This window comes from Martes martes, assembly GCF_963455335.1.
Source record: "Martes martes genome assembly, chromosome: 9".
NCBI classification, from domain to species: domain Eukaryota; kingdom Metazoa; phylum Chordata; class Mammalia; order Carnivora; family Mustelidae; genus Martes; species Martes martes.
The window spans coordinates 44,772,402-44,793,815 of record NC_137896.1 but is presented as its reverse complement, the minus strand read 5'-3'; the positions used below and the strand labels follow the sequence as shown (position 1 = coordinate 44,793,815).

Below are 21,414 nucleotides of genomic sequence, written 5' to 3'. Positions count from 1 at the left end.
TCTGTTCTATATCTACTCCTTTGGACTCAGAGATATTTATTTTTTAACCCCAAGAGCTTTCAACAGGCATACTTTACAGAACCTAAGGGAAAGTATCTTTAAAAAGGGATGGGGGTGGATTATGGAATAAACAAAATAAACATCAAGCTTTATTAACTAATTAGAGGTTAAACAAAAATTCTTCATTCCTGTGGCTACAAATATTTTCTTAGGTTCTTTGAGATCAGTTATAAACATGCAACAGGCATTGTATGTGATTTCCTTGTTATGGGATCATTTCAGAGCCATACCTTCCAAAGGCAGAGTACTTTCTCATGGAAACATGTGAGTTTTGTTTAATTCATTTGGCTGCAGCAAAAACTGGTAACTGCATTCGGGCTTTGTAAAGAACAGCAAGGCAAATCTCTTCACTAGTCCAATTTACACTGTTCTCAGTGCATCCAAAAAATTTACAGAACCATAGGTACTTTTCTAAATTAGTGAGGCAAATAAAAAATGAGCAATGTATTTGAGATCAAAAGTTGCTATGATAAATAGATAACTGGTACAAACTATAACTCTACATCCCCTAGGACCACAGACTTGCACCTACAAATGCTCCCTTTCTTTGCCTTTTATTTATATAGGACATTTTGTTACTATCCATCAAATCTACTTCTGAACACTGGAGAGCAAGGGTTTTCAACCCCACCTCCTAATCTGTCTGCATATTTAAAAAGGGCTATACTATGTTGAAAAGTTTTTGAAGTTTGGAAATCTGTATAGATGAATCTTTCCAAAGCTTCCACAGCTAACAGTGTCTGATGAGACAGCATAGCATGTGTCCTAGTTTTCCAACCATCAGTCTTTCATGTTTTAGTCCCTATTTCTTCTCTGATCAGGTCCCATTATATTTCCAAAACACATTAGGGCTTCTATTGCATCTTTTCTGTCTGATGCTGCATCAGGTTCCTGTTTCCTCCTTTGTGTGGCCTAGATTCTTCACTGTCAGATTTGCTGCTTTGGGGGCCAAAGTTCTCATGTCCCGGTAGCATCTGCCAGTCCACAGCCTCTCTAAGGACAGTCCCCTTTTCCCCCAACTCCCCTAGGGAAATCTGTTTTAATAAAACCAAGAGCACGAATCAATGTATCAGGTAACTTGTTCTGTCCGTTACCATCTTGTTTCACAGCACTGGGCTGGATGCTGCCCACCTCCACTTAAGAGGACTTTTTTATTCACTTTCTTACTATGTGCAAACCATTTCATCTCAGCTCAACCAATGAAATCTGTTGGTGATGGGCTGGGGTGGTGGGAAGAGGAGATGGAGGTCCTGGTGGGTCTTTCAGGTCTCTAGGATATGTATCCATGCTCATGACAGGTCTCATTTTCCATTCTTTCCTTCTTTTCTTCTGTATCCCCAATTACTTCAGTCTACCCTCATCACATTAGCACTTCCCTGAAAGTGCCACTACTACCTTTTATTTAAACAGGCTTCCTTTTTTCAGTGGTCTTTGGGATTATGTAAATATTCTTGGTTACAGAACTGAGCAGACATTTAAAATCTACTGGCCCAGGCTCCTCATGTTAGAGTTGAAAAAAAATGGGTACAGAGAGTTACACAAACTTGTCTGATTTTACCCTCAGGACTACGATTCACAATCTTTTGTTTTCTCTTCTTCCCCCCCGCCCCCAAGTATATGGGCTTCCTCTTAAATGCTGAGTTCTTACAAAAAGGTACGGAGGAACACTTACTTATATGCAACTAATGCATATTAACACGTAAGACACTCTGGTTGATAAAAGACAGGATAAACTACAGACTGTTTTCCAGGAGCCTGAAGGCCATGCCCTGTCGACAGTGGTTGTAACAATGCTCAGTAGGAATCAAATGAGAGTGCAAAGATTTGTTCTCTTCAAACTTTATCCCCAGTATGCACATGTCACCTAAGAAATGATTTTTTAACAAGAATCACATCTTTAAACGGTGACATTATATCTTTAGAGTGCTTCTACTATTAAACAGAAATGCCCCCGGGAAGGTATAACACAGGACAGAACCAATACCATATTAGCTCTCCCTTAGTTGTTCATGGTCCATAAGAGAGAAAGATGAAAAATACAGAAGAATCAATTTTCAGTCAAGGTGGGGGAGTCTCAATGCTCACTGAGTGCTTCAAGTCTAGGGAGGTGCTCCTCAACGCCGAGTGCTTATTATGTGCCACATTCTAGGTCAGATACCGACAGCATTGAAATAATAAGATGAGGAGCCCACAATGAGGTGGGAAAACAAGTAAATAATCCCACAAAGGAAGTGCTTACAGAGATAATTATTGCACAGACATAAGACAGGACAGAGGGAAAGAGGCCTTCTACTTGAAGAAGATAGAAGATAATGCAGTGCTTTCAAGGAAACACATAGCTCAGTATGTTTAAAATTCAGTGGGTACGTGTGAGTGAGTACATGTGTGTGTAAGAGAGAGAAAAAGCACACATGTGTGGGAGATAAAGATGGAGAGGAAGGGGAAGACATGGGGGTGAGGGATTGCATGGCAGGTATGGAGCGACAGGAGTGGGCAGAGCTGCATGTGGGGAAGGGAGCGAGCAGAGATAGGAGGCAGAGATGGGGATAGAGGAAGGAGGTGGAGGGGGTGCATGGGGAAGAGAAAGTGTGCACATGTCTGTGTATTTGTGTGAGAGGGATAGCGAGAAGAAACGTGTGTGTGCACACGCATGCATGTGCTCATGTCTTAAGGGTCGTAAGATTGAGCTGCAGGATGGTATGCAGGCAGAGAGCAGCATCTGGGCTTTGTCGTAAAAGGCTGAGCAAGCACTCAAGGCTTTCAGGCAGATGAGAGATGTAACCAGATGATGACTCTCCTCAATTGAGGACTGCCCCTTGAATGCCCTGACATGCCAGCCTCATGCCTGCCACCTGAATAGGGCAGGCTGAAACAGAGCTGGCCATGCTCCACACATGCCTGTGGGACCCTTTTCAGTGCACCTAAGTCCCAACATCTCTGTTTCTGTGCCCAAGGAGCTCACACTTAATTTCCCCTCACTGCTTCTCTTCCCCATCAGTCCTCAATCAGTGATACTCAGGAGCCATGTGTTCATATTCCAAATACTCTGAACCACTCGCCAGGGTTTCCCTGTGGGGTTAAGTTCCAGATACCAACTATGGTAGTTGGCTTAGTGATACACCCTGTTCCAGGCACCTGTCCTTCCCTGTCTCATCTGCCTACCTGCCTACTGATCCTCCCTCCCCAAATAAACCACTTACATTTGAATACTTGTCTCAGGGTCCACTTCAGGAGAATCCAACTTGAGATAAGGGCAAAGGGCACCCAAGGAAAACTGCTCTAAGGACCAACTAGGGCTCTTCTACAAAAGCACTAATGCAGGGAGCGGGGGCTCAAGGATGGGCAGAAAGGAGAGGACATGATCCTCACACTACTACTAATATTTATATGCTTGAACAGAGTTTAGTCAGCCTCTTTATCTGACAAGTAGCAAAACAGCCACAACACTGTATTTTCAAATCTACATGACAGGTCAAGAGTCTTTAAAAGCCCTGAAAATGATCACAGGCCCCAAATAAAAGAGTATAATTCATAAAATCAGTTGAAAGGGTATTTTTTTTAGCCTGTATCCCATTTTAAAAGATTTTAACATTATATAATAAAGTGGACAGAGTCCTACAAAGAGGGAGAAAGGCACTTAATACAATTTGGGCCAATGACCACTTCTTACACACTGCTTCATTTTGTTTCACTTTCTGGAACTCTGCCAATTATTAATTCATTTGCATTAACTTTATTCTATTTGAGGGAAAATATCCCTGGCATTTTGGGGTGCTTGGGCAATACCCTCCAACAGAACACCTCTCTCGTAAGACTTACACATGGTCAGCCAGCAGAGGAAGTTAAGATCGGATACCTGAGCAGGAAGGGTTTAAGAGGAGACAAGTCGTTCTGGCCTTCCTAAGACTACCACCGGACACCAGGACAAAAGGAAGAGGCAGAAAGGAAGGGGGAAGACAGCAAGGACAAACATTTCCTTCCCTGAAACTCTGCTTACTACTATACAGTTTGCTGAGGTTAAGTGGTGTCACTGGCTGAGTTTCAAATATCACTACCTGGCTTCATGGGCACAGTTCAAACAGTCAGCTTTGGACTCAGGGTGACTCCCAATGTACAGTTCTCCATGGAACTCACATCTTTCCCAATTGTAGCTACATGGTCTGCTCTTCTATGCTGTCAAAGATTGTTTGCAAAAGGCATTTCTTACCCAAGATTCAACTGCTCTTGATATGAAAATATTAACAAAGGATCATTCTCCCTTTCAAATTCCTCCCTCTCACATTTGGCTATATTATGAAATCAACAATGAAGTAAAGCATCAATGTGAAAATAAAAGGCAAATTTCTATTATTTCATTTTTTCTATTGAGAAGGCAAAAATTCCCCGCTTTGTCCACTACTTTTATTTTCTCTATGGAATCTCTGAACAGCAAAGAGATTTACATAGTTGAAACTAACAACTGCTTTTTGAATGTTAAGTATTCTATTTGACTAGTAAGAGAAGAAAACCTGGCGTGCTGCTGCAGCTAACACTTGCTATTGCTTGAGCACATCTAACCTCCAGATCTTGGTTTCTAAATACCCTTCCCCACGAAAAGGAACCACAGCTCCTTGGAAAAGAGGCTAATTCTATGTCTGAGGTAGGGACATATCTGGTAAACCTGGTATACCTTGTGGCCCAAAGCAAAGAAGGCTCAGAATTAATGGGATCAGGTCAAAAGGATACAGAAGCCAATTTGAAGAGACTCTCCCAGGCAAAATTTGGGAAAATATGAACAACAAAAGCACTAATTATAGTGACTGATAGTACATTGACAAAATAAAAATTTAAAAGTCCATGTTGATACTTAAAAAGAGAAAAAAGAAGGCAAGAAAGCTTTTCTCTATAGAAGAATTCCAGTTAATTAAGTAGAAGATTGAATTAGAAAGTCACCATTTCACAACCTCCACCATAACTGATTCAGGCTTCGCTGATAGATCCTAAAACCACTAGATAAAAGGCTGTTGAGGAACAAGACATTTCCAAGATGTCAAACTATCACTTCACAGATTATTTGTTCAGTTGCAAAGGGAAAAAAGGTACTATATAATAGAGAGATCTAGAGATTGCCATCTTAACCAATGCATCAAACTCAACCTCACTTGGGTCAGACCACCTGATATCACAACTCATGAGCCTCCTGATGGGTTGCAATAGGAAGTATGTAACCTCAGCTATGACTATTTAAATTTAACTAATTAAAATTAACAAAGTTAAAAAACTTAGTCCTCAGTGTCACAAGCCACATTTTAAGTGTTCAGTAACCATGTGTGGATAGTGGCTACTGTATTAGACAGCAACAGTACAGATAGAGAACATTTCTATCACTACAGAAAGTTCTTTTTGTTTTTTCTGAAGATTATTTATTTATTTATTTGACAGACAGAGATCACAAGTAGGCAGAGAGGCAGGCAGAGAGAGAGGAGGAAGCAGGCTCCCTGCTGAGCAGAGAGCCCTATGCGGGGCTCGATCCCAGGACCTTGAGATCATGACTTGAGCTGAAGGCAGAGGCTTTAACCCACTGAGCCACCCAGGGGCCCCACTACAGAAAGTTCTACTGGGCAGTTCTGGTCCAATCCAAATTCTCAGTTAAATGATACGTCAAAGGAAAAACTAGTCAAATTCAAATCATTCTACAGGCAATTAGACTATCTTCTTTAAAAAGCCAGTGTCCTGGGGGAAATAAAAAGAGCAGTAGGAGACTAAATTAGACTTACAGACCAAAAAAGACAGAATAACCAAATGTAATGTGCAAACCCTACTTGGCTCCTGGTCTGGAAAAATAAAGAGAATTTTGGAGGGAACTGGAGAAATTTAAATATCAGGTATTAAATGGTATTAAATGGTATTATCAATTTTCTTAGGTGTGATAAAGGTAGTATGATTATGTAGGAGACTTTCCTTGTTCTTAGGAGATCCCCACTCAAGTATTTAAGGGAGAAATGTCATGGTGTCCACAGCATACTTTCAAAGGCTCAGGAAAATATGTATACATACACACACACACACATACACACAACGAATATGGTGAAATATTTACAACTAAAATTGCATCTGGGTAGACAGCATGTGAGTTTTCCTAGTCCATTCAGGCAGCCATAACAAAACACCACTGACTAGGTGACTTATCAACATCAGAAATGTATTGCTCACAGTGTTGCTGGAGGCTAGTAAGTTTAAGATTCCAGGCACGAATGTGGTTGCATTCTGGTGAGGGCCCTCTTCCTCATTCAGAGCCACCACCCTCTCACTGCATCCTCACACAGTAGAAGGAGCTTGGGAGCTCTCTGGAGCTTCTTTCAGAAGTCATCCTATGTCATCCATGGGACCTCTACCCTGATGACAGGAGAACCTCTCAAAGGCCCCAGCTACAAATATCATCACATTTGGGTGTTAGGATTTCAAGATGTGAATTTCAGGAGGACACAAACATTCAGACCACTGCATGAATGTTCATTATAATAATACTTTTCATTTTTCTGCGTACTTGAAATAAAGGCTCAGTAGGGGAAACTCCTAGAGGGAAAAAAAGAAAGGGAAGTACTGGTATTCAATTGGGTTAACTTGAGCAACAGCCCTTGGCCAGCACAAATGGTGAGAAAAAAGACCTAGCCCTCCACACTTGGCATAATTTGTGGAGCCCAAGTTTGCCCAGTACCTTAGGGGAATGGGGCCCCAGAATGAGAGAAGGCCACAGACAAGAGCCGCTCTGGGTCACACAGTGAGGAGCATAAAGGTAAACTCCATGGGCCCAGTTCTACCCTCGGGCTCTTCCCAACACACTGCCTGACCAGACCCCAGAAAAAGAAGCCTTTAAAGAAGGAGGTAGTCCCCAAAAAGAATGAAATCTCGCCATCTCTAATGACACAGGTGGAGCTAGAATGTATTATGAAGCAAAATAAGTCAGATAAAGAAAGAAAAATGCCTTATGATTTCACTCACATGTGGAATTTAACAAACAAAACAGATGAGCATATGGGGGTGGGGGAGAAGAGAGAGGGAAACAAACCATAAGAGACTCTTTTTTTTTTTTTCATAGATACAACTTTTATTTTTAATTCATTCCCACTATTCCCATAAGAGACTCTTAACAACAGAGAACAAACTGAGGGTTGATGGAGGGAGGTGGGTGGGGGATGGACTAGATGGGTGATGGGTACTAAGGAGGGTACCTGTGGTGATGAGCATTGGATGTTGTATATAAGTGATAAATCACTGAATTCTACTCCTGAAATCAATATTACACTGCACATTCATTAACTAGAATTTAAATAACATTTTTTAAAAGTGGATAAATGAAAAAAGAAAAAAACATAAAAAAAATTAAAAGGAGGTAGTGTCTAGAGGAATCTCTAATGCTACATAAATTCAATCATGAGGCCAACAAGTACCATGTGTCAGGTCTGTGCCAGGTAGTGGCTAATGCCTGTGCCTGTACAAGGTAATTATTAGTGTAGTGTAACAAAGTACAAAGTACAAAGTAAATTCCATTAATTCCTCAACTAAAACAGAAATCTGAGAAATGCAATTTCAAGTTCCCCAATCAAAATCTGGCCACATAGTAATCCACAGAGAAAATGTGCAGTTAATCTTACGGATGAACATCTGAACATTAGTGACCACCACAGATCTGACATTTACTGCTATTACTTCCTTCTAATTTTAGCAAAAGAGAGAGAGAGACAGAGAAAGAAATATAGCACAAAACAAGACGTTACCTTCAGTTCTTGAAGCTTCTCTGTATTTGTGGTGAAGTGTCCAACATAAGCTTGGACATGCTCAAACTGCTTTAAATATTCTCGGTTTCGAGTATGAGCCTTCTTTTCTGATTCACATATTTCCTTCAGGTATTTCTTTAGTTTAACATACTTCAGCTTAACTCTAGAAAAATAAAGGCAAATTTTTAAACAATGCAGTTAGACTCTGGCAAATCAAAGGAGGAGAATTTTCTTTAACAAAATTGTTAATTAGACAATGTATTCGGAGATATTTTACCCAAACACTGAAAGCTAAGGGCAGAATGCACATCCATTTTTAGAGAGAAGAAATTAATGCAACATCACTGAGTATCACATCCAGGCATAACTCTCCTGAGAAATGTATACAAGACTACATTATAACATTCACACAATAAAGATTTATATGGATTTCTTTCTCAAAATTAAATGTGATTTCAAGAGCGGCGTCTATGTGGCCATGGTCGGATGAAAAGCCCATTAGCATTCTCCTTATGACAGACCATTTCAAAACTACCTGCTTAGATGGAAATAGAATCAAACTATAAACCACAATCCATAAACATTAATTCAAAATTTAAAATACCTCAAAGGCTCTCATTTAGATAATATTAAAAATTTTAATTAGGAACTGTCACAATATATTATATTTTAGAAATATTTTATGATAATATATGGGCTGTAATCTAACTCAAGTTGTGAGAAAACGTTTAGAGACTCTCATCCAAAGTGTAAAACAAAGGGCACACTACTCTTCCCACAGAACCAACATTGCTCGCTCTAGCTCTTTCTTCTTCACAAGTTTTACATGATAAGAGTACCTGGTATGAAGCATTTCTATTGTTAGTTCAATACAATAATTTAACATTCTTTTTTTATTTTAATCCCAGTATAGTTAACTTACAGTGTTGTATTAGTTTCAGGTGTACAATATAGTGACTTGACAATTCTATATATGACTCAGTGCTCACAATTTTTCAACATCCTTCTATAAAGGAAAATTAAGTTGAAAATCACAAAAACATTCACCCTCAAAAACAGATTTGCAAAGATGCTGGAGATGTTAAAAATTAATCAGTAACAGACCTTAAACCTCTAAGCTTAGGTCAAAAATTTTCAAGAAATTCTTTATTGTGCTAAAAATTCTGTGCTTTTTTTTTTTTTTTTTTTTTTAAGATTTTATTTATTTATTTGACAGAGAGAGAGATCACAAGTAGACAGAGAGGCAGGCAGAGAGAGAGAGAGGGAAGCAGGCTCCCTGCCGAGCAGAGAGCCCGATGCGGGACTCGATCCCAGGACCCTGAGATCATGACCTGAGCCGAAGGCAGTGGCTTAACCCACTGAGCCACCCAGGCGCCCCAAATTCTGTGCTTTGACTTTGGTTGGCTGTCCCCATTTTTTCTTCTGAACAAAAACCTTAAGACTGGTTTTACTGCTGCCCATGTCTGCCACTTGTGACATAAATGACAGTAACGCAGGTGGAACCTAAAGCATTTTCCTTCACAGGCAGGCACTTGGTGAAGCTGCTGAAGGTGGCCAGTGTCCAGCTGGAGTGGGTACAAGAGTAACCATGCATTCCTCACCCAAAGTCTAGTTTCATTCCTGCCCCCGCATTACCCCTCAATGCTGACCACGGAAGTCACCTGCCTAGCCATGTAGTCATTCATGTATTCAGTGCTGTGAATAGGAAAGCCACTCAGCCAGTCAACAGGGAAAACAAGAAATCAGAGAGTCCAATACAGTGTGATGAATGCTAAGAGGGAAACTACCAGGTACTCTTACAGACTGGGCAACCCAACCTAGCTGAAGGGGTCAGGAAGGCCTTCCCAGTGGAAATCAATTTTTAGCTTAGACATGATGAAGGATGGATGAGTTGACCCCAAATTGGGGAAAGCCAGGGTGAGAAGATGAGGGGAAACACTCAAAGCAAGGGAAACAGCATGTTGGAAAGCTCAAAGGCAATAATTAAGAAGAACAACAGTAAAATTGGCCCAAAGTAACAAATAATAAATTACTGCCTCTTACGCTAGGTCAGACTCTGCTTTAAAGCTCTGTTAAGTTCTCATAACCATTATTACCCCCGTGTGACAGATGAAGAAATGGATGTACAAAGTGTTGAAGGACCTGTCCTAATGTCACATGACTACGAGCTGGTAGGCCTCAGATTGAATGGAAGCACCAAGCAACAAAGCCCACTTGCTTACTCCATACTACGAAACTCCTGTCGTGCTTCAGACACTGAAGATTCTGTGTGACATGTTAGTGGAGGCTGGTAAGAGAGGGTGATGATGAAGATCACCCAGGGGCAGATAACAGAGGGTCTGGTAAGCTGTCGTGCTAGATACTCTGCAGGCCCTCCTCACATCCTCCAGGCCCAGCTCTTCCTCGGCCAGTCATGGCTGCAGCCACCTGGTAGCACCTGTCTCGGCTGCATTTGGTATCTTGCTTTCCCAGAGCTGCTCCTCTGAGTTTGCAACATGGATGGGAGAAGACGTTAACACTCCTTGGGGCAGCCCTGCCCAAGGCAGGGTTACCAGCAGGTAAACAGCTCCCCTTCCTTCCCTTGAGGAGCAGAGAAGCAGGCTATAAGGCTCCTCTGAAGGTCTGGGAGGACGGAGCCCCAGATGCCCACAGCAGTGACTGGCTCCTACTTCATTCTTCTCAGCTCTGCTCACCAGTTTTATATGACCACTTCCTAAAATAAACTATCATCTACACACAAACCCCTGTCTCAGGCTCTGCCTTCTGGACAGGGAGGAGGGACAAGATTGAAACAGCCATGTTAGACAGTTTGGATTTTTACTCTGTCAGGCAGTCCAAAGAAGTATACTTTTAGCAAATCATTCCCTCTGTCTTCCAGGAAATGAGAGGCTAAGTAAGAGAGGGGAACCAACTTGACAAACTGATAGCTTGATAAAGATCCCCAGAAAGCCAGGAATAGGCTGCAGGAAAAGTCTCCATCCCTTTGGCCACCCCCTTAGCTTCAGGGCTACAAAATGGCAGCTGCCACAGATGTTCTCAGACTTGGGCCCACTTCTGGGGCCATCGCATCCACAACCACTGCTATTTCTTGCACCATCTCACTGGCTTTTTGTCTCTTTTAAAAATAATGGGGACATATCGCTGTCCACTGTGACTGGTACCCTTAGAAGTCCACTGAATCCCAAAACCATATGAGGAAACAAATGGACCTGTTGGGCGATTTGGTTTTAAGATTTTCTCTCACTTCTGAATGACATGTTTTCATTTCTCACTCATATTATCATGTGACTAAATCACAAAATCAATGCTATCATGCTATCAATGCCAGAAATTTTTCATATGAATAACATTGGAGGTAATACCACACACTTGGCTTAAGGATGAAGTTCAGTTTCTGTAAAACAGAATTAAAAATATTAGAAGTTGGCTCCTCATATTAGAATAAACCAGTATTTTATCCACTCTCATAATAATTTTCACAGGCATTGTCAAATACCCATGAACAAATGAGACATCATGCTTTCAACAGTTGGTTGAAAAGCCAGCTACAGTCATTATGCCTTAATCAATATGCAGGCTCAGTGTGTTTAAATTGTGATAAAAAAAATAAGACTATATAATGCATCTTATTCTTCAGCTATGCAAGCTAAATAGATTCCTGAAATACCACAAGTACCAAACAGTGAAAGTAAAACAATTTTTATCTTACACAAATTTTAACAAAATTTATTCCTATATTTGATAGTGATTATATTAAATTTCAGTGTTTACTGGAAATGATTACACATTAGACATAAGAGAACAGTAAAAGTACTGCAATTATGGTATCTGTAACATACATTAGGGTTACATTTTTATTGATTAACACCCCCCAACTGGCTTAAAGACTGTTATCACTGTCACATTTTACCTGTATGCATCAGATTGATTATATTCATAAAGCTTCTTTTCCAGGTCCAGTCTCTTTTTTTCACTATAATATACAAAGAAAAGATTTTATGAATAAGCTACACTGATAAGTAATAGGCAGTTGGATTTAGAACATGATCTCTTTTGAAATTACACCTTTGTGAGAATGCTTCTCTGGTCTTTCTAAAAAGCAGAAAATGCCAGCTGTTTGAAACTCAAGACACAAAAATATTTGGCAGTTGCCATGGAAATCTAAAAAGCAAAATGATACCAGTATGAAGCAAAAAGAACAAGATTTTCAAAGTAAATGGGAGAAAGGCACTAAGAAAGGACTAGAAGGCAGATTCATTCATTCAACAAGTATTTCTTGAGTGCCGTGATGAATCAGGTACTGTTCTAGGCCTAAAGACTAACATGGTGAACAAGCTAGCCAAAGACCTCTGCCGTCAGGCAGCTGACTTTCTAGAGGGAAGAACAAACAATAAACAAGATAAATATGTAAAATATACTATGGCCAGATTTTTCTGAGATAGTGGCATTTGAGTGATGGGGATTCCACCAGGTCAAGACAACATACTTCCGTAAATCCACATTGGACTGCAGACTGGTGGCTTGTTCTACTCCTAGCCAGACAAGCCTGGGCAGAGTCAAGTCTCTGAAAAGTGCACCTAGCTCCATTCACAGTTAATGAAGACCAAGTCCCCTAACACTACTACTTCAAATTTGGAGGAGTTTCTTTAGATAACTTTGTGACATCACCATGATTTGTCACTTACTGCTACTCCCTGGAACTACTCCCAATAAAGACTTAGCTTGTGCTGTTCAGGCGAGTGCTGCCAGTGAGTTAGAGGACAAAGCTTACCCTGCACATCTGTGCACCCAAGCCTGTTAGGTAAGGGAAACTGAGCAGCAGGGGAGGTAACAACAGTCAAAACCAAGGGGCTAGGGGGTAAAACAGCTGAATGGGACTAGCCATCCCAGTCCCAGAAAGAGCCCTTGGGGGGTTTAGCCATGGGGTGGGGGTAACCACAGGAGGTTGTGCTCTACCACCAAAGTACCAGCTTCAACTGAAGCCAAGTTGCTAATCTAAATTAACATTAAAAAGTTCAAAAGAAAAACTATATAAGTGTGCAAGAAAAATGCCAGGGGCAAAAAAAAAAAAAAAAAAAAAGGCTGTGAATCAAAGACAAGGAGTCCAACAGAAGGTGACCTCAGGTGGCCTGTTGAGGGAAAGGGGCTGAGCCCATGTCGCATTTGGGAGCTCTTAATTATTAGTTTCTGTGTTTTCTTCAAATATATTTTCCCTTTAAAAAAAAATCTCAAAAGTTACTCTATTAGCTACATTAGAAGTTAAGTAAATTTCTTTGCTTAGCATAATCTAGAACGGAAACAACCATTTAACCAAATTCTTTTAAGGGGAAAATGGGGTCCAAAATCCAAACACCAAATCTTAGCTTCAGGAACATAATCTATTCTTTAGTTAGGGTGTGCCTATGTTTAAAAAAGGAAAAAAGAGCCCAAGTAAAAAGAAATCGTAGAGACATCATTTTTTAAGTGGTAACACCACACACATATTTACGTTGTCATTAGTAAGAGTAAACTTATTTTTATGTAAAGTGTAAAAAAATGGTCCAGTTTCATTCTTCTGTAAGTGGCTGTCCAATTTTTCCAACACCATTTGTTGAAGAGACTGTCCCATTGGATAATCTTTCCTGCTTAGTTGAAGATTAGTTGACTATAGAGTTGAGGGTCCATTTCTGGGTTCTCTATTCTGTTTCACTGATCTGTCTGGTTTTTTTTGCCAGTACCATACTGCCTTGATGATTACAGTTTTGTAATATAACCTGAAGTCCAGAACTGTGATGCCTCTAGCTTTGGTTTTCTTCTTCAATGTTCCTCTGGCTATTGGGTGTCTTTTCTGATTTCATACAAATTTTAGGATTATTTGTTCCAGCTCTGTGAAAAAAAAGTTGATGATATTTTGATAGCGGTTGTACTCAACATGTAGATTGCTCTGAGTAACATAGATATTTTAACAATACTTTTCTCCCAATCCATGAGCATGGATGTTTTTCCATTTCTTTGTGTCTTCCTCAGTTTCTTTCATAAGTATTCTATAGTTTTCAGAGTACACATCCTTTACCTCTTTGGTTTGGCTTATTCCTATGTATCTTATGGTTCTTGGTACAATTGCAAATGGGATCAATTCCTTAATTTCTCTTTCTTCTGTCTCAGAATTAGTGTATAGAAATGCAACTGGTTTCTGTGCATTGATTCTATATCTTGCCACCTTGCTGAATTCCTGTATGAGGTTCTTATACCATAAACAAAAATAAACTCAAAATGGATCAAAGACCTAAGTGTGAGACAGGAATCCATCAAAATCCTAGAGGAGAACACAGGCAGCAACCTGACCTCGGCTGCAGCAACTGCTTGCTAGACACATCTCCAAAGGCAAGGGAAACAAAAGTGAAAATGAACTACTGGGACTTCATCAAGATAAAATGCTTTGGCACAGCAAAGGAAAAAGTCGACAAAACCAAAAACAACCTACAGAATGAGAGAAGATATTTGCAAATGTCTTGTCAGATAAAGGGCCAGAATCCAAGATCCATAAAGAACTTATCAAACTCAACACCCCCAAAACAAAAAATCCAGTCAAGAAATGGGCAGAAGACATGAGCAGACATTTCTCCAAAGAAGACATACAAATGGCCAACAGACACATGAAAAATGTTCAGCATCACTTGGCATCAGAGAAATACAAATCAAAATCACAATGAAATACCACACACTGGTCAGAACAGCTAAAATTAACAACTCAGGAATCAGGAGATGTTGGCAAGGATGCAGAGAAAGGGGAACCCTCTTACACTATTGGTGGGAATGCAAGCTGGTACAGCTACTCTGGAAAACATTATGGAGGTTCCTCAAAAATTTAAAAACAGAGCTACCACACAACCCAGAAATTGCACTACTAGATATTTACCCAAAGGACACAAACAGTGATCCAAAGAAGCACCCGTATCCCAATGTTTATAGCATCCATGTCCACATAACCAAAGTATGGAAAGGGTCCAGATGTCCACTGACTGATGAATGTATGAAGAAGAAGTGATACACACACACACACACACACACACACACACACACACACACACACACGATGGAATATTACTGAGCCATCAAAAGGAATGAAATCTTGACATTTGCAATGATGTGGATGGAACTAGAGGGTATTATGCTAAGCGAAATAAGTCAGTCAGAGAAAGACAAATATCGTATGACTTCACTCAGACATGGAATTCAAGAAACAAAACAGAGGACCATAGGGGAAGGGAGGGAAAAATAAAATAAGACAAAATCAGAGAGGGAGACAAACCATAAGAGACTCTTAACTATAGAAAACAAACAGGGTTGCTGGAAGGGAGTGGTTGGGGGGATGGGGTAACTGGGTGATGGACACTAAGAAGGGCATGTGATGTAATGAGCACTGGGTATTATAAGCAACTGATGAATCACTGAACTCTACCTCTGAAACTAATAATACACTGTATGTTAATTTACTGAATTTAAATAAAGGAAAATTTAAAAATAAGAGTGAACTTAGAAGAGAAGTGAAATATGGCACATTGTTTCCATGTTAGAAATTTTTATTAGCCACTTTTGCCTCTTCTAAGATTTCGTGATTAATAGGATACTTAGTTCATGAAGAATGAATGACTGGACAGTGAGCTGTCATTAAATGACAAAGACAGAAAGACCCTTAAATGTGTCAATAACTTTGTGCCTCAATGTCATGCTTCATTTCTGTGCTTTTCCTGCCAAGAAAGTGTTATCAGAGTCTGGTCATGAGTAACCATTAGATAGACCCAGCTTGAGGATCACCCGCTGGAATGAAAGTTTTACTCTAGAAACCGTCAGGAATGACTACAGAATAGCTCCAGACTGGGGGAGACTGAAGAGACATGACAAATGGGTACAAAGATGGGAACCTGAACCAGTAAAGAAAAAAGACAGTCTTAGGACACTTGGCAAAATGAGCATGTGGTAAAATTTGATTGGAGTCTGTGGACTGGTATCAATCAGTGTTGATTTCCTCATTGGGAGAGCTATAAGGTATATCCATGTCAGGGAGCATCACTGTTTTTGGAAATAGACACTTGAGTTTTTAGGAGTAATGGGGCATGATATCTGTAGTTCTCAAATGGTTCAGGAAATTCTCATGATTTTAGACAGGCAGATAGACAAATACAGAAAAAATATAATGAAATGTTAAGAGTTGGGGAATCTGGGAGCACCTAGGAGGCTCAGTTGGTTAAGCATCTGCCTTTGGTTCAGGTCATGATCCCAGGGTCCTGGGATGGAGCCCTGCATTCAGCTCCCTGCTCAGCAGGGAGTCAGCTTCTCCCTCTCCCTCTGTGCACACATGCTCTCTCTCTCTTTCTCAAATAAATAAATAAATCTTAAAAAATAAAAAAAAGAGTTGGGGAATCTGGGTGAGGAGAATACTAGCAGTCTTTGTCCTATACATGCAACTTTTCTGTAAGCTTTAATTTAATTCAAAATAATTTTTAAAATCCACCTATGACCTCTAGCCAAAAGGTCTTTTTGGGAATCCATCACCTCCTGTGCAGCAAGTTCTTTTTAAATATTTTATTTTTTTGACAGAAAGAGACACACCAAGAGAGTGAACACAAGCAGAGGGAGTGGGCGAGGGAAAAACAAGTTTCCTGCTGAGCAGGGAGCCCAATGCAGGGCTTGAACCCAGGACCCTGGGATCAGACCTGAGCCAAAGGCAGATGCTTAATGACTGAGCCACCCAGGCACACTACAAATTCTTTTTAATCATGAACATAGAACTTCTTCATTCCTGCTCTGTCTTCAGCAGATACACACATCTGCTGGTCATATTTACTATTATGGCACTTCATATGGTGAAAAATCACAAACACCTCCTGGCCTTCCACTACCGACATGATGTTCATCTCATTAACTCTTCAACACAGGACCTTTTCACAACCTCTTCATCCACACTGCAGAGCTTCTGAATGCTGTCCTTCCTTTCTATCTTAAAGGTAAGACTTAAAACAAGATATTTACCCCAATGAAAACCCAGAGAAAGGTTTATGGGGAGGAATATCTTGCAACCCCTACATACTAAACCTCTATTTCAGAATCTCTGAAACACGCAGCCCTGGGATGTATACCCATAGCCCATGGTTTCTGTCACCTGCACCCCTCACCTGGACCAATTAAAGGTTTACACAGATGGGTGGTCCTTAAGAGCATAGTCAAATGGTTTGCTTTTCTCCTTTTCCACTTGTTATTCTGTTTTTGTCTCAATACCAACTTCAGCTTTACTCAACTAATATCTCCGAATCAATTTCTGGACTATTATGGTATCTCACTCTGAATCAATACTGGCATGAAAGAACTGGGGCTGGTTAATGGGCCTTTTAAAGGGATGTTTTTATGTAATTGTAAGAGTCAATTCCACTCACATGTTTCTACCATGCATGTGTCACTACACACACTGTAACAAGTCACTCCAGCAGGCTCTTTAAGATTCTGATTGATTTCACCAGAGTGCAGAGAAAACACCACACGCAAAGAGGAAAAAATTAAGAATGTATAAGTACATCTATGTGTGACTACAGCTGAGACAATCTGGGCTAGAAATACACCACTTACAAGGGAAAGACCCCGTTATTAGATCAGCTATATTAGACCAGCAATGAGCCAGCTCTAACAAGGCCAGGAAAGAGCAGATTGCTTTTATTTCCCACCCCTGGAAATTTCTGGACTGATAAAGCAGCTGTGATGACCCAGAGATGCGGCCTTTAAAATGACTCTGAAGTTTTAGAGTCCTTATGGTCACTGTAATTGGTTAAAAAAACAAAACTAAATGAAACTAAACAAAAAAGCAGGTACATTCAAACACTCAAATAGGATACAAACAATGATATTCATTACTTGCTCTGCAAAACTACAGCTTTCAACTCTTTTCATTTGAATCTCATTACTCTACTAGAGAAAAAACAAATCTGTGGCCTTACTGTACATATAATTCAATGCTCCTCATTTCTGGTGAAGAACCACGGTTCAGGACGCTGAACAACCTGCTCAAGGTCACACAACTGTTGTAGAGCAGAACCTAAGTTTCTCTGCATCCAAAGTTACCTGCCTCTATACTTACTATGCATTAGTTATGGACTTTTAAAATGAAAAATAAGGAGTGCCTGGGTGGCTCAGTTGGTTAAGCATCCGACTCTTGATTTTGGCTCAGGTCATGATCTCGGGATAGTGAGACTAAGCCCTGTGTCGGGCTCTGCACTCAATGGGGAGCCTGGTTGGGAGTCTCTCTCTCCCTTTGCTCCTCCCTGCTTCCTCTCTTAAAAAAAATTTAATAAAATGAAAGATGAATATACACAGCAACAGATTTATACCAACTTAAAAATTTTTTTAAAACTCCAAATGCAGAACCATGAATAGGCTATAAAATTTGACTTGAATTCTTCATATAATTTCAACAGACTCACCTTACTTAACAGTTAAAACATTAAGTGTTAAACATAAAATGAGTGCTAATCATTACACAGTTACTATACCATAAGTACTATAAGCACCCAGGTGTTCCTAGCATAGGAAGCAAAAATGGTAACTCATAATGAGCTTAGTTCAAAAAGAATGCCATTTGAACCCATTCTAAAATTAGAACATGGGCTAAGACATACAAATACCTAAAGGCCTGGTGGTAACTAAGCTACTCTTCTAAGAGAACAGAGTCAAAAGCACTTTAAGTGTGCTGATATATAGAGCAGTGTCTTGTCTTTTAGTTATAAGGTATGTACAGACACTTAATACTGTCTTTGAAATACCATACTGCTCCCTTTCCCTGGTTGACTAGAAAACTGTAATGATTTAGTGACAATGTGTGGCAACAGTTTTGTATACAAGACATTCGTAACTCCTGGACCCTGGATGGTTGGCGTTGGGATTTCTGCCATTCACTCAACAAACATTTGTCAAGCCCCTCCTCTCCTAAGGTACTCTATTACCAGCTAAAGATCCAGCTAAATATGGTTCCTGTCCCTGGAATTCTCCCTCTAAGCAGGAAGCAAGTCACTTAAGCCATTTACCTACAGTGCTATAAAAATAGAGATCACAGGGGTCCCTGGGTGGCTCAGTGGATTAAGCCTCTGCCTTCGGCTCAGGTCATGATCTCAGGGTCCTGGGATCGAGCCCCGCGTCGGGCTCTCTGCTCAGCAGGGAACCTGTGTCCCTCTCTCTGCCTGCCTCTCTGTCTACTCTCTTTGTCAAATAAGTAAATAAAATCTTAAAAAAAAAAAAAATAGAGATCACAGGGGCACTTGGGTGGCTCAGTGGGTTAAAACCTCTGCCTTCAGCTCAGGTCATGATCTCAGGGTCCTGAGATCAAGCCCCACATCGGGCTCTCTGCTCAGTGGGGAGCCTGCTTCCCGCCCCCCCCCCCGCCCCCGCCTGCCTCTCTGCCTACTTGTGATCTCTGTCTGTCAAATAAATAAATAAAATCTTTTTAAAAAAGTAGAGATCACCTAAGTTAGGAAGTGGGTTGATCAATAGTTGCCATAGGGAAGGCACTGCAGGAAGTGATTTTTTTTTTTAAAGTTGGAGGTAAGGAGGTCCCTGGAGTGGGTAAGTGGCAGTGTGTCAGAAGAAAATAGGATACAGAAAAAGATTAAGGGGTAAAATATAGTGAGGACAATTAAGGAGGCATGTTGTGGATGCTCTATAAATATTTGACAAGAATTAAATCTGGGATAAGATGAATATAATTCCTTTTCATAACCACTTACTTCTGCCTTTACCTGACATGTAATTATTGTCATTTTAGAATTGTCACACAAAAAGCTCTCCTCTTCACTGAAATGATTTTGTAACTTTTAACATTCATTAAATGCTTTGTTTATCAAGAGATCCAAATATCTATTTCCTTTCTTGTCAACTAATGAGATTTCCAACTCCAATTAATTTAGCAGCTAAATAATAGTTCCAACAACTTATCTTTTATGTGGTTATTTATAGTAAATTGCTTTATAATTTTCTCTCTGTGCTCTTAGATTTAGCTGTTTTCAGTGGCTCTCATCTTTCATGTCTCAAAGTATCATGAACCCTCTGGAAGCTGGACTTCTGTAAATTTCATCTCTAAATAGGGCATATGTTCACACCACACACACTCCCGCCTGCGTTCCGGGACCTGTCACCATTGATGCAGTGCAGCTGTCAGGGTGGGATGACAATTTGAAGAGAGACAGGGAAGGAGGCGTGGAGAAGGGAGTAAAGAAATTCACAAGGCTTGACTGAGAGTGACAGACAGGAGAACTCCCACTCTCACTTCTGGGCAAACTCAAGGATGAAGCCGCATCTTCCGGCGGGAGACCTCCAGTAAGGGCAGTGGGGCACGGTATTTGGTAAACTTTGTCCTCTAGGCCCCACTGGAGCTTGGGGAGCGTCGCGGGTGGATCCAGGCCCAGGGAAACACCGCGGGGGGAGTGGAAAGGAACCGGAGTTAGGGCACCGGCTGACCGTCGGCCTGGCCCACTCCCTCCCGCCCCCGCCCCGAGTAGGCCGTACCTGTCCCGCAGCCCGTCCTGGAGGCGGCCCAGCCTCTCGTAGTATTCGGGGCTCGCCAGAGGCGCTGCCGATGTGGAGGACGGAAGCATGCCGCCGCCGCGCTCGTTCCGCACAGCCAAGGAACAGCCACCCGGGAGGTGTGGACGGGTTGTCCGAGGCGACGGCCCCACCATGCACCGCGGGTAAACAGGGCGCCAGCCGCGGTGCAGGGGGCGGGACCGAGGCCCTGTAGGGGCGGGGGCAGCGTGGGTGGGCGGGGCAGACGCCGCGGAGGGGCGGGCAGGAGGCGGGGCGTCTTATGAGGCTGCGCTGGCCGCCTCCAAGAAGGCTGGCGGATTCTCTTTCCGTGCTGCTGGAGGGGAATCTTGTGGGCGCGGTTCCCAGGCTTCTCCGCCCCTAGTCTGGCGTTTCCCTTTCCCCTCACCCTTCAGAATTCTCACAGGAGACCCTGGCCCTCCCCGAGCCCCACCGAAGGCCAATCAGAAGCCGGTCCTGATTATGCTCCCCACCTTGGTAGAGGCTGGAGGAGTGGGGGGAGCACCGCTGGGCGGGAGCAATTCGCCTGATCAGTTTTGCCTTTGGCATCAAACTATTTTAATTTTCCAAGGTGCATTCTCTCCTTCCTACCACCTCTCCCTCCCTTCTTCCAGGATTTTTGAGCGCACGCACTGTGCTAAACTTGTTTTCCTACCACACTTATCAGTAAAACAAAACACCACAAAAAAAGATAAAACCCAGGATGCTAAGGAACTGCGCTCAGCTCTGACAGTAGAACAACCTCTTGCTTGAAAAAGTCCGTGCTGACCCAAAGATATGGTTAATGCTGCATAACATCACTGGTTGGTGAAGAGGGAAAAGTTGCCAACTAGTTGCTTATGAAGCAGACGTTTGTGCTGATGAGGCTCGGTGGGCAATCTTCAGCAAGGATGTGGAGCTAGACTGCCTGGGCTCCAGCCTGCTTTTCCTTCGCCCAGCTGTGTGACTGCAGGCAGATCACCCTCTTGATGGCCAGGCTTCCTCTTGTAAAAGGGGAGGCTGTTAGTGCAGGACTCACCTATGCCATTGTTATAAT

General features: G+C 41.5%; 1 protein-coding gene across 2 annotated transcripts in view; it reads right to left on the bottom strand.

The window, feature by feature from the left end:
• Positions 1-20,543, bottom strand: part of KIZ (kizuna centrosomal protein) — a 125,276-nt gene extending 104,733 nt beyond the window's left edge. The window contains exons 1-3 of one of the 2 annotated variants that reach the window (XM_080812712.1): positions 20,343-20,543; positions 11,728-11,790; positions 7,818-7,980 (exon numbers count right to left, since the gene is read on the bottom strand). In XM_080812712.1, the coding sequence (XP_080668838.1) occupies positions 7,818-7,980; positions 11,728-11,790; positions 20,343-20,515 (399 nt within the window). In that variant the 5' untranslated portion in view covers positions 20,516-20,543. The remainder of the gene's footprint in view (positions 1-7,817; positions 7,981-11,727; positions 11,791-20,342) is intronic. The other variant, XM_080812713.1, reaches the window with a different exon arrangement.
• Between the last annotated feature and the right edge of the window lie 871 nt (positions 20,544-21,414).